The 13,317-nt window shown below is 41.7% G+C and overlaps 1 protein-coding gene across 6 annotated transcripts in view; it reads left to right on the top strand.

Annotated features, from left to right (window-relative positions):
- The window catches only part of LOC137359547 (synaptotagmin-like protein 2), a 294,080-nt gene that overhangs the window by 69,853 nt on the left and 210,910 nt on the right, over positions 1 to 13,317 (top strand). For all 6 annotated transcript variants that reach the window (XM_068025421.1, XM_068025423.1, XM_068025422.1 and 3 more), the window contains one exon: positions 5,490 to 5,925. In XM_068025421.1, the coding sequence (XP_067881522.1) occupies positions 5,798 to 5,925 (128 nt within the window). In that variant the 5' untranslated portion in view covers positions 5,490 to 5,797. The remainder of the gene's footprint in view (positions 1 to 5,489; positions 5,926 to 13,317) is intronic.

Raw genomic sequence — 13,317 nt, 5'->3', positions numbered from 1 at the left:
GAAGACTTAGAAAACTTCCCAAAGATACTTGAAAGTCAGGAGGTGAAAGGGAGGGAGGAACTTAAAACAATCACCATCACCAGGGAAAAGGTACTAAGAAATCTATTAGACCTAAAGTCTGACAAGTCCCCAGGACCTGATGACCTGCATCCTAGGGTTCTAAAAGAAGTGGCGCAGAGATGGTAGAGGAATTGGCTATAATTTTCCAAAATTCCTTAGATTCTGGAAGAGTCCTAGCAAATTGGAAAATAGCAAATGTAATGCCTTTATTCAGAAAAGGAGGGAAACAGAAAGCAGGAAACTATAGGCCAGTTAGCCGAACATCTGTCATCGGGAAATTGCCTCACAGCTTCAGGGACCCGGGTTCGATTCTGGGTACTGCCTGTGCGGAGTTTGCAAGTTCTCCCTGTGATCGCGTGGGTTTTCGCCGGATGCTCCGGTTTCCTCCCATAGCCAAAGACTTGCAGGTTGGTAGGTAAATTGGCCATTGTAAATTGCCCCGAGTGTAGGTAGGTGGTAGGGAATATGGGATTACTGCAGGGTTAGTATAAATGGGTGGTTGTTAGTCGGCACAGACTCGGTGGGCCGAAGGGCCTGTTTCAGTGCTGTACCTCTAAATAAATAAAATAATGGGATCAGGCAGAGTCAACATTGTTTTGTGAAAGGGAAATCATGTTTAACTAATTCAATAGAGTTCTTTGAGGAAGTAAAATGCAAGGTGGATAAAGGGGAACCTGTAAATGTTGTGTTCTTAGGTTTCCAAAAGGCATTTGATATGGTGCCACATCAAAGATTACTACACAAGATAAGAGCACACGATGTAGGGGGTAACATATTAGCATGGATAAAGGACTGTTTGGCTAACAGGAAGCAGAGAGTAGGGATAAATGGGACACAGTTTAAGAATAAGAGGTCTCCCTTTTAAGACAAAGATGAGGAGAATTTTTTTCTCTCAAAGGGTCGTTATTCTATGGAATTCTCTTCCCCAGAAAGCAGTGGAGGCTGGTTCACTGAATTGATTTAAGAATATAATATGAACATATGAATTAGGAATAGGAGTAGTCCACTCGGCCCTTCGACTGAGTTAGATAGATTTTTGATAGACAAGGGAGTCCAGAATTATGGGGGGCAGAAAAGAAGTGGAGTTGAGATCACAATCAGGTCAGCCATGATCTTATTAAATGGTGGAGCAGGCTCAAAGGGCCAAATGGCCTACTCCTGCTCCTAAGTCCTATGTTCCTGTGTTATAGCTTCACTGGGTTGACATCTCATTTTTAGGTATGCCTAGTGCTGTTCCTGGCATGCTTTCCTGCACTCCTCATTGAATTAGGGTTGGTTTCCTGGCTTGATGTTAATTTGAAGTGAATATTTAAAAATTGTTAAGATAACCAGCAGTAGTTTTAATTATGCTGAGCCTATAACTGCCTCCTGCTCCTCTATGCTCTACTCTATACTCTATACTCAAGAAAACTCAGCATGTTTTTCCTGACAGATTTTTAAGCATTAGTGGCCCTCAATAGCTAATAACACCAAGGGTGCAATTTACAGCACAAGTTTATCATTAACGTGAAGCAGTTTTCACTGCACACAAATACTAAACCTGAGTAGTGCAAATTAGTGCTAAGGTCCAACTTGACTCTGGAGCAAGTCTATGCTCCGGTATCAAATTGAGCCCTGACTCTGGATTAAAGCTGATACTTACACTGTAACATCAATATGAAGTAATTTCACTTCACACTGACACTACAGTTCCCGTGTAAATGTAGCTTGAAAGAGTTTTTCTAGCTGGATTTTAAAGGTGTTGAGGGATGTGGCCACGTGGAACCGTTTAGGATGAGAATTATATCACAGCTGAAGACTGTGGAACTGTTGATGGAGCTGAGGGAGAAGGATTGTGCAGTCACCCAGATTCAGGGGTCTTGAATATGTGAGCTGGATCAGTGAATTCACAGAAGTTTCAGAGGTAGAGTGAAGCAAAGTCATGGAGGAAATTGTATTTGAGGATGAGAATTTGGAAATCAGTGCACTTCTGCTTGGAGGGCTGGTGGAGGCCAGTGAGCCCGGGGGTAAATGGATCGTAGTGCCTCATTTTAGTTTCCCAATGGGCTGGCATCCTCTTGAGCCTCTTGAGAGGCTCATCCACGATGAGATCCACCTTCTATTCAGTAAATAGACATTTCCTAAGTCTCCTCTATAACTTAACCACTATCTTTCAATTTTAAACTGTTGATATCCGTATGTGGTAACTTAAAGGGATCAAGAATTTCATGTTTAACGTTTTTTCATTAGTTAAAAATTGCTGAAAGTATAATCTGATTTGTTGACTTGTCACTAACATAAATTACTATGTGGGAACATGGAACATATCCCCCAATTTACTCTAATTTTGATATCCTTACTTTTTAACAGTAAATCGCATTTTTTAAAGTATAGGTACTTATCTCATGACTTTGTTTTTATTAGTTATATTGGAATAGATGAGGGATTTGTGACAACCCAAAGCTCTTGGGAGTCTAAAGCAGCCCCTGGCCAACTTGGTTGCATCTCATCATTTAAGGTCCTCAGCCTCATAAAATTTCCTCAGCTCAGAAGGCATGTGAATATATTGTGCTCTTCGGTCAGTGGTAAATATGTTATTTCCACATATTTACTCACAAAATAGTGAGTTATTACAACATTGTGACACCACATGTAATTTTGAAGAAATGGTACTGAGCTTTTCAGGACGAGGTGTGGTTCAGTTGCATTTTGATTAGCTCAGTCAAAGAGCAAAGAACAGTACAGCACAGGAACAGGCCATTCGGCCCTCCAAGCCTGCGCCGATCTTGATGCCTGCCTAAACTAAAACCTTCTGCACTTCCGGGGTCCGTATCCCTCTATTCCCATCCTATTCATGTATTTGTCAAGATGCCTCTTAAAATTCGCTATCGCACCTGCTTCCACCACCTTCCACTGTCGGCATATCTCTGTGTCTTCTCTGCCAGTGGTTGGCACCAGTCATTTTGAATGACTCAAAACTTGGTTTGTGGGGTACTAAAGACTTCCCTATGAGCGGCCACCTGGGCTTGCAAAAGATTTTGTATAGCAGGAGCGTTTCTCTTGGAGCAAATCATGGATTCCAGTGTAGTTTTTGTCGAACCAATCCCTGTTCTTTCTCACTGAGTAATCGATCACTTCCACAGTAGTTTCCTGAAGACTGAACGCAGCTGCTTCCACTGTTCACCTGGGTCAGTTTCAGCGTCTGGGAACATGCTGTCGTTGAACTTAATTTCCAGCTTGCTCTCGTTCGGCTTTAACCTCCAACAGACTTAGTCGGTAAACTTGCAGTTTCTTCATTACTGAGCCTTTTCTCTTGGGAGGTGGATTAATTTTGAGGGCAACCTTTGCCATGTAGCAAATATTATTGCTAACTCCTATTGACTAATCATCAGATACTGAAGTGTTTTTTCATCAATAGGTGTCAATGGTAGACACTGTACTGCATTAAAGCATCACATTGTTTTGCCTAGTAGCAGAATGTCATTACACTGTCTGTAAACAGTCTCTATAAATCAGGGTTGCTAATTAAAGCATTTACAAGCTACATACATGCAGGGTACAAGACTGAATTTTGCAAAAGGCAGGTGATTAGGAAAACTGTCCAACATTACAGCTGTTTAATGGGAACCTACATCACACAGAAAGTTTAATGAGGTGGTGTCTTACTGCTTCATCACTAGGGTGTTATGAATTCTGCAAACACATCATGTTGAAGTCAGAATATCTTCCCCTGTACTTGCTTCTAACTGACTGGTTGCAGGAAATTGGACACTATAGACTCCGTGTCCCCCACGGCTTCTATTCCTACATTTCAGAGCCTATTAACTCTATATTTGTTAGTGTTGACATGATGCTCAGGATGACAGGTTTTATGTTAAGTCATATAATGAGTACAATTAAAGGCTGGTGTATAAGTCTTAAAATAACACTCAGTTCTTTGCTCATCTCAAAACTGCCAGAAATGACCAGCCCAACACAGAGAGAGAAGCCCATATTCTGATTAATATTGTACACTGCTGTACAGCTGCAAAGTGTATGTTTTTACATCAAGGCTAATATGAATGAAGGCAAACCGGTTCTTCAACATTTACATCTCAATTGTTCTCATTGTTCCAATTCTTGTCTGGCATGTGTATACAATTTTATAGTGTCAATGATGAAGTATGGCAAAGTTAAATGCCTCTTTGTTCAGCTAGAAAGATGGAAGTAAATTGAGGGAAAGTTGGGTGGTACACACAGCAACTCTTCAAACAGTCATTTGCAGCAAGTCAGGCATAGAAAGATACAGCACACCTAATAACTGCAACTAAGCAGGTTTCATGATATTCAGGGTTAATAGCATGCCCTTTGCTTTTAAGAAATTAGTACTTATAAAATTGAAGTAAAAATTTATGCTTTCAGTGGTTCAGGGAACAAATTTAACATTGTTGTGCCCATTTAAGGAGCATAAAACGGGTACAATGATAACCAATTTGCATCGGTCTTTAGGTTCACTTACCAAAAATGAGCACAAGACCTCACTTCAGTCTTGAAGTAAAGCTCTTGTGTTTGCTTCAGATTGGGTTTGGTAAATTTCTTTGCATTGGTATTTTCAGGTTTCGAACAGCTTAACAAGTGGTCTTTAAAGGGACCACTGGGGGCAGCTCAAAATAAAAGCCCCAAAACTTCCAGGAATGCAGTATTAGTGGTGTTAGAAGGAACTCTATCTGGCTGCTCAAGACAACTGTGGGTGCTACTGGCCTGCCTTTGACTATTCCTCCTGGACTTACCTGTGGACCTCAGTGCATGGCAAAGCTGGGAAGGCCCCGACAAGCGAGCTGTGTTGAGGTGTCTAATTGGTGCCATCGTTCACCTGAATTATTGTGATTAAGGCATGAGGGAGAAATTAGTTTGCTCCTCAGACCTCTTTGTTCCAACTTGCCTCTGGAATTGCGTCTGCTTTTGGATACTAATATATTTATGGTCAACAATCTTTATATCCATTTTTGACTCTTGGTAGTTACCGCAATTTCTGGTAAACATATAACAGCACATACAATTAAATAAGGTCAATTTCAGTTACATTTTAAAAGTTTTTTTTAACACTTTTTATTTGCTCCTAACCCTTGTTAAAAATCCATCATTTTCTGACCATAGGTTGGGAAATAAATCCATTCAAGTTTAATTTTCCATTTATTAGAACTGTCCAAATCTTTGCTCATTTCTTTTTTTTTAAAGAGCTGACCTATTTCCACAGATAATTTAGTGCAGTATACTAGATCTCACCAGCTCAGTATGTAGCCTTTTCTCTTAATCATATATAAAATGATCCATTTCAAACAACAGAAATGATCACAAATACTGTGAACTCTAAACCTGTCTGACAACTCAGACTGTGAACTTAATTTGCATACAGAAAATACATGACACAGAAAGAATCTCATTGTTTGCTGCATTTTATTCCTTCACAGAGTCTGCAGTGCTTTACCCGGTCATGGGTGTATAGAATCTTCCTGAAGGAGCCTAAACATCTGACACAAACCTAACATTGTGAATGTGGCAGGATATCATTCACGAGCCTGAAAGAACACAAGCAGTTGGCTTAACGTCTTGTTATCTCTAAACAATTTTCAAAGGAAAACAAGAAGTTGAAAGTTTTGTACATATACAATGTTGAAAGAAAGATAGAAGTCGTGATACTTCTGAGTTGGGAACTTTCTCTGGCTGGCCTGCCTTTCGTTTACCCAAATTTCACCCAGGGTAGTGGAGTTGTCGGAAAATGAAAACGGAGATGGATCCGACTAAAATCGTGGACCTGAGCTTTCTGTCTGAAGACGAGCAATTAGCTCTTCAGAAAGTCCTTAAAAGAGATGCCGCCCTGCAGAAGCTTGAAGAAACTCGCATTTGGTAAGATTCTTTCCTTGTCTTCTACATCAGCACCGTTTGCTCCTGACTTTGCTTTTCTCCCTATTCCTCCCTCCCTCTGATGAGACCTCAAACCGAGGCTCCATCTACTGTCTCAGGTGGACAGTAAAGGTCCCACAGCACTAAGATGGGGAGGAAAATTCTCCCAGCGAATATTTATCCCTGAACCAACATTACTAAACGGATTATCTGGTCATTATTTTAATGCTGTTTGTGGAGTCTTGCTGTGCTTGACTGCCGCGTTTCCCACCTTACAACAGTGACTAATTTCAAAAGAACTTCATTGGTTGAAAGGCACACTGGGTTGCCCTGAGAAGGTGTTCTAGAAATGCAACTCTTTCTTCATTTTCCACCTGTTTAATGTAAATTGTTCTTTTTAATTAAAAAGAAAACTGGTCTTCTTGCTTTTGACCTGTCATAAAAGTCACTCCGGGATAGCGTATTTTAGCATAACGTTTTTAGCGTATGATTTTGCATTGATTTATTCAATATTTATTTCTGCACCTGGATCTCATTGCTTAATGCAGCAACAATATGCTGATAGATATTATGTTTTACTGTAGTACAGTAGACATGCAAAGTAATGGATAAGTCCATGGCCCAGTCATGTTATTTGTTTTTTTGTGTTTTGGGCAGAATTGACTTGATCTGAAAGGTGACTGATTTTTTTCTGTTAACTACATGTTATGGTACAGTTCCTTAATTAAAATTGAATGAAATTGACTTTTTATTTCAGTACACTTTGGTCTAAACTGTAATACAAAACTGAAGTATGCTTGGACTGAGTGAATATATTAATCCCAAAAAGACCTGTAGAATTATCGCCTTATACCTTTTAGTGTAGACAGAATTTGTGTAGATATTTTACTTTCGCGAGAGGCGGGGGAAGGTGTCTTCGGTTTTAAGTTTTAGGTTAGTTTAAATCACGTGCTAATTAGTCTAGTAAATACATCGTTGATTTATTAAGTGATTTCCCCCCCCCCCCCCCCATCTTTTTCCTGTGGAAATGCGCACCTCCTGCACCCTCTTCAGCAACTGAACACAGGGACAGCAATCGGTCTCCTGCCAATTGTGCTCTTACAGCTGACTAATAGGAGTCACAGATCAGCACAGTGACTCATTTTCCTCTCCACCTTGTGGTTTCTGCTCTCGATTTCCTCACTATAGCACTGCTGAGATTGAGTCAAAATTTCAAACTTGGTGAAACAAAATGAGGGTAGCTGTAACTTACAGGAAATGGTGTAAAACAGGCAATATCGAAATCGCCATCCATTAGACATCCCTCCTGATCTTTATTTTCATGAGGTGTATACTGGACATCTAACTTGGATATTGTCCGTTTTACACCATCTTTCAAAGTTAAAATTCCCCAAATGTGTATTTGAGCATTAACCAGAAATTGCCCCATTTAATTTTCCACTGGTGCTTGCTTCTGTGTAATGGGGTTGGTCTCGAACACCAATACAAAAGAACAAAGTACAGCACGGGAACAGGCCATTCGGCCGTCCAAGCCTGCGCCGATCTTGATGCCTGCCTAAACTAAAAACCTTCTGCACTTCCGGGGACCGTATCCCTCTATTCCCATCCTATTCATGTATTTGTCAAGCTGCCTCTTAAACTTAAAAAAATTGATGACCTTTTCTTTACAAAACCTCCACTGAAATGTTCACTCCTTTCTCCTGTTGTGAATGCAACATAGAAAATATTTAATTGCCTCAAAATATTTTTCTGCTTTTGTCTTTTCATTTCCTGAAAACACTTGTTGTACAGTTCCACTGGCACCAGCACCTTCCAGTGCCTCCACTTCAAATAAGAGCATGCACCATGAATGTCATCAGACTGTTCCCCAGTGAATCATCACTGTCAACCATGGGTTAAGATTTTCCTCTACTAACTAAATTGTCAAAGATTTAGTGGTATAGTTGAAGGTCAATTGGGAGGGGAAGTCTATTGTTGTATCCCTTCCCTTATGATCACCTCCCTCGCCACAGGGAAGTATGCTGCCAGACCAGTCTACCGCATGTAAATAATGGGAAGGAGGTGGGGTAGAAGTTTAAACTTTATTTTCCCTGCTGCTGTTGTGAGGTAACACCAGAAAATGGGCACTGTACTGGAGCAGTGGCTGAAGGCTCAGCGAAATCCACTGGAGGGAGAGGTCCAATTTAGGCACTTCTCCCTCCCTTCAGGCCACTTACCTTCTTCCCTCTTAAGTATGGGTCTCTCCTCTTCTATTGCAGCAGCTCTGTATTTTGCTTCTGAGCCAACTTACTCATTTTGTTGGAGAATCTGTTGGCTTATCCTGCATAAATCAGGCTTGACTCAGAAATGTTTTGCATCAAAACAAGCTTGGAGAAGTGGGTAGAAAGTTTGTCTGCAGTGCCATCCTGTCCTTGATCCTGGTTTTATGTGATATTCACTAGGATCACTGCAATCAGAATCAAGAAGCTTGGTAGAAATATTTTTCTTTCTTACCTGGGAACAATGTGGCAAATTATTGTATCTCCACCCACCCAGTTGGAGATCTGCTAACTCTGAAGATTGGGAATTGATATAGTTGTGCAGTGGCTATGCGACATGACTAGCAATCCCATAGAATATGAGCTCAAATTCCACCTGCAGTTTCAGAATTCGAATTAAATTTAAATGAAATGCTGGTACCAGTGACCACAAAGCTGTGAAATTGCCAACTGAGACTTTAGGTGATAAATGGAACTGCATTCCCATACCAATGTGATTTATTGACTGTTTGGTTACTAAGCCATTTCAGACACCTTTCAGTTGTTAGGGCAACTAAGGGTGGGAAATAAATTCTGGCCTTGCCAGTGTTGCCCACATGCTGATAATGAATAAAAATAAATGTTGTTTCAGAAATTGTTGAGATTTTGGAGTGACACATTTATCAGGGTGCTGGCTGTATCCGGTGCAGGCTGGTCTGTACTGGGTGTATGTTGTGCAGGCTGAAGACCCAGTATGTTTTGGGGGCCTAACCTCATGAGCATCAGGACAGTGGAATGCAGTTGGAGATGGAGAGCCGTGGGGCAGCTCAACAATAGGCCCAGGGGAACATTGCTGTAGCCATGGAGACAGCAGCAATGAGCCAGTCGGTATTTGCCTCTCAGTGGGCGACTTGAAAATGCATCCCTAGGCCTCTGTTTGGTAACTCCCAAAAGCAATATAGATTGGGATTGTCAATTCAATGACTGAGGGATTAACATGTTTCTCCTCTGACTTGTGCTTCAATTTGCAGCCTAACTGTTGATGTTTTAAAATTATATTATTAAACACCATAATGAGGTATTACAGATTCAACATTTGATAAAGAGAGCTTTTAGTTATGTAATGGGCTAAGTACATGAATAATTTATGTCTCTTGTACAGTTCTGACAAATTATTTTAATTAGTTAGATAAACAGTGTGCATAAATTTGGTCTGGGAGCTTGATCTTGTTCTGGACACTGTTAATACTCGGGTGGCTGCAGCTAGAGTTATTACTGTATTAACAGTTTAAAACCAACTGATTTGCAACTATTCTACTGGAGGAGGATGCACACACATTTCAGTGTTTAATAATTGTTCATCTGTGAGTCAATAAAATCAAGGATTTCAAGTGAAAACTAGCTCAGGTGCTCAAACCTGGTAAATAGTTGCATAGATGATGCCTCAGTTTCACAAACTGTAACACAGGCTCCTAAACTACAGATTATATATTTTTTGCAAAACTTCTGCTCTTGTTGCTATGGACATTACATTTAATATTTTTGATTGCTACACTGAAGAATAAATATTCAAGACATCTTCTTTAAACTGGGAGAATTCTTCAATCAGCGCTGCAAGTAAATGTGATGTATTACGAACACTATTGTCCTTGAGTCTTCATGTCTTCTTTCAAACATCACAAAATAGATATGAATGAGAAAGGCTACTCATCCCATTATAACACTTGTTGTGACTGAAATGCTATACAGCTTCTTTTCCATGCCTAAAAAAAAAGTTTGACAAAACACTGGTCTTTTTAGAACTGATGCCATGATAGAGTCATTGGGGTTGATTTTAACTTGCCAAAATTTGGGCTTCTGCCACACTGGGCTGCCCCCTCAGCAATTGCACCCCTGCCCACTCAGGACCTAGCTTGTTGCCAGCCTGGCACCCTCCAGGCCATCCGATATTGCACCAGCCCATTTGGGATGCAGCTCGTCAGTTCTATTTAAATAAGTACAAAAGCAAATTCCTACAGATGCTGGAAATCATAGAATCATAGAAAGTTTAAGGCACAGAAAGAGATCACTTGGCCCATGGTGTCTGTGCTGGCCGAAAAACAATCCACCTATTCTAATCCCACCTTCCAGCATTTGGTCCATAGCCCTGCAGCTTACAGCACTTGAGGTGCATATCCAGACTCCTTTTGAATGAGTTGAGGGTTTCTGCCTCAACTACCCTTTCAGGCAGTGAGTTCTGGACCATCACCACCCTCTGGGCAAAAATGTTTTTCCTCATCTCTCCTCTAATTTTTCGACCAATCACTTTAAATTTATACCCCCTCATCACTGACCTCTCTGCTAAGGTGAATAGACCCTTCATCTCCACTCGATCCTGGCCCCTCAAAATTTTGTACATTTCAATCTGATCTCCCCTCAGCCTTCTCTGTTCCAAGGAGAACAACCACCTATCCAATCTTTTCACATAGCTGCATTTTTCCAGTGCTGGCAGCATCTTCGTAAATCTCCTCTGGACCCTCTAGTGCAATTACATCCTTTCTGTAATGAGGTGACCAGAACTGCACACAGTACTCAAGTTGTGACCTAACCAATGATTTATACAGTTCCAGCATAACCTCCCTGCTCTTATATTCTGTGCCAAGGCGAATAAAGGAAAGGATTCCATATGCTTTCCTAACCACCTTCTTGACCTGTCCTGATACCTTCAAGGATCTGTGGACATTCACTCCAAGGTCCCTCACTTCCTCTACACGTCAGTATTTTCCCATTAATAGTGTATTCCTTTGCCTTGTTTAACCTCCCCAAATGCATCACCTCACTTCTCCAAATAAATTCCATTTGCCACTTTTCTGTCCATCTAACCAGACCATCAATATCTTCCTGCAGCCTACAGCTATACCCCTCGCTATCTACCACCTGGTCAATCTGTGTTGGACTCAAACTTCTTGATCATGCCCCCTACATTTACGCCCAAATCATTAACATATACCACAAAAAGCAGGGGACCCAGTACTGAACCCTGTGGAACGCCACTGCAAACAGCCCTCCAGTCGCAAAAATAGCCATCAATTACCGTTTGTTTCCTGCCACTGAGCCAATTTTCACAATCATAGAATAATACAGTGCAGAAGAGGCCCTTCAGCCCATCGAGTCTGCACCGATGCATTAAAGACACCTGACCTGTCTACCTAATCCCATTTGCCAGCACTTGGCCCATAGCCTTGAATGTTATGAGATGCCAAGTGCTCATCCAGGTACTTTTTAAAGGATGTGAGGCAACCCGCCTCTACAACCCGCCCAGGCAGGGCATTCCAGAATGTCACCACCCTCTGGGTAAAAAAGTTCTTCCTCAAATCTCCCTTAAACCTCCCGCCCTTCACCTTAAACTTGTGACACCTTGTAACTGACCCTTCAACTAAGGGGAACAGCTGCTCCCTATCCACCCTGTCCATGCCCCTCAATCTTGCACACCTCGATCAGGTCACCCCTCAGTCTTCTCTGCTCCAGCAAAAACAACCCAAGCCTATCCAACCTCTCTTCATAGCTTAAATGTTCCATCCCAGGCAACATCCTGGTGAATCACCTCTGCATCCCCTCCAATGCAATCACATCCTTCCTATAATGTGGCAACCAGAATTGCACACAGTACTCCAGCTGTGGCCTTACCAAAGTTCTGTACAACTCCAACATGACCTCCCTCCTTTTGTAATCTATGCCTCGATTGATAAAGGGAAATGTCCCATATGCCTTTTTCACCACCCTATTAACCTGGCCTTCTGCCTTCAGAGATCTATGGACAAACACGTCAAGGTCCATTTGTTCCTCGGAACTTCCCAGTGTCAGGCCATTCATTGAATACTTCCGTGTCACATTACTCCTTCCAAAGTGTATCACCTCACACTTTACAGGGTTAAATTCCATCTGCCACTTTTCTGCCCATTTGACCATCCCGTCTATATCTTCCTGTAACCCAAGACACTCCACCTCACTGTTAACCACTCGGCCAATCTTTGTCTCATCTGCGAACTGACTGATCCTACCCCCCCACATAGTCATCTATGTCGCTAAAATATGACAAACAATAGGGGACCCAGCACAGATCCCCGTGGTACGCCACTGGACACTGGCTTCCAGTCACTAAAACAGCCGTCTGTCATCACGCTCTGTCTCCTACAGCTAAGCCAATTTTGAATCCACCTTATAAAGTTACCTTGTATCCCATGTGCATTTGCTTTCTTGATAAGTCTCCCATGTGGGACCTTGTCAAAGGCTTTGCTGAAATCCATGTAAACTACATCAACTGCACTACCCTCATCTATACATCTGGTCACATGCTCAAAAAATTCAATCAAATTTGTTAGACATGACCTCCCTCTGACAAAGCCATGCTGACTATTCCCAACTACATTTTGCCTCTCCAAGTGGAGATAGATTCTCTCCTTCAGAATTTTCTCCAATAGTTTCCCTACCACTGACGTGAGACTCACTGGTTTGCAGTTCCCTTGCTTATCTCTACAACATTTCCTAAATAGAACATTAGCTGTTCTCCAGTCCTCTGGCACCTCTCCTGCGGCCAGAGAGGAATTAAAAATTAGGGTCAGAGCCCCTGCAATCTCCAGCCTCACTTCCCACAGCATCCTGGGACACAAATCATCTGGACCTGGAGATTTGTCCACTTTTAAGCCTTCCAAAACCTCCAATACCTTGTCACTCCCTATGACAATTTGCTCAAGAACCTCACAGTCTCAGTTCCATATCTACATCCTCATTCTCTTGGGTGAAGACAGATGTGAAGTATTCGTTTAACACCCGACCAATGTCCTCTGGCTCCACCCACGAATTTCCCCTTTGGTCCCTAATGGGCCCTACTCTTTCCCTGGTTATCCTCTTCCTATTGATATACATAGAATATCTTGGGATTTTCCTTACTTTTACCAGCCAGAGCTTTTCATATCCCCTCTTTGCTCTCCTAATTGCTTTAAACTCCATCCTACACTTTCTGTACTCCACTAATGCTTCCATTGATTTGCTCTCCTTGTATTTGCTAAAAGCCTCTTTTCCTTCTCATCGTACTCTGAATGTTTCTGGTCATCCATGGTTCTCTGGGCTTGTTGCTCCTACCTATTACCCTAGAGGGAACATGTTGGGCCTGTACCCT

The sequence above is a fragment of the Heterodontus francisci genome, chromosome 3 (genome assembly GCF_036365525.1).
Source record: "Heterodontus francisci isolate sHetFra1 chromosome 3, sHetFra1.hap1, whole genome shotgun sequence".
Lineage (NCBI taxonomy): Eukaryota > Metazoa > Chordata > Chondrichthyes > Heterodontiformes > Heterodontidae > Heterodontus > Heterodontus francisci.
Note: the sequence above shows the minus strand (reverse complement) of the source record. Positions and strands in the feature narration are given on the sequence as shown.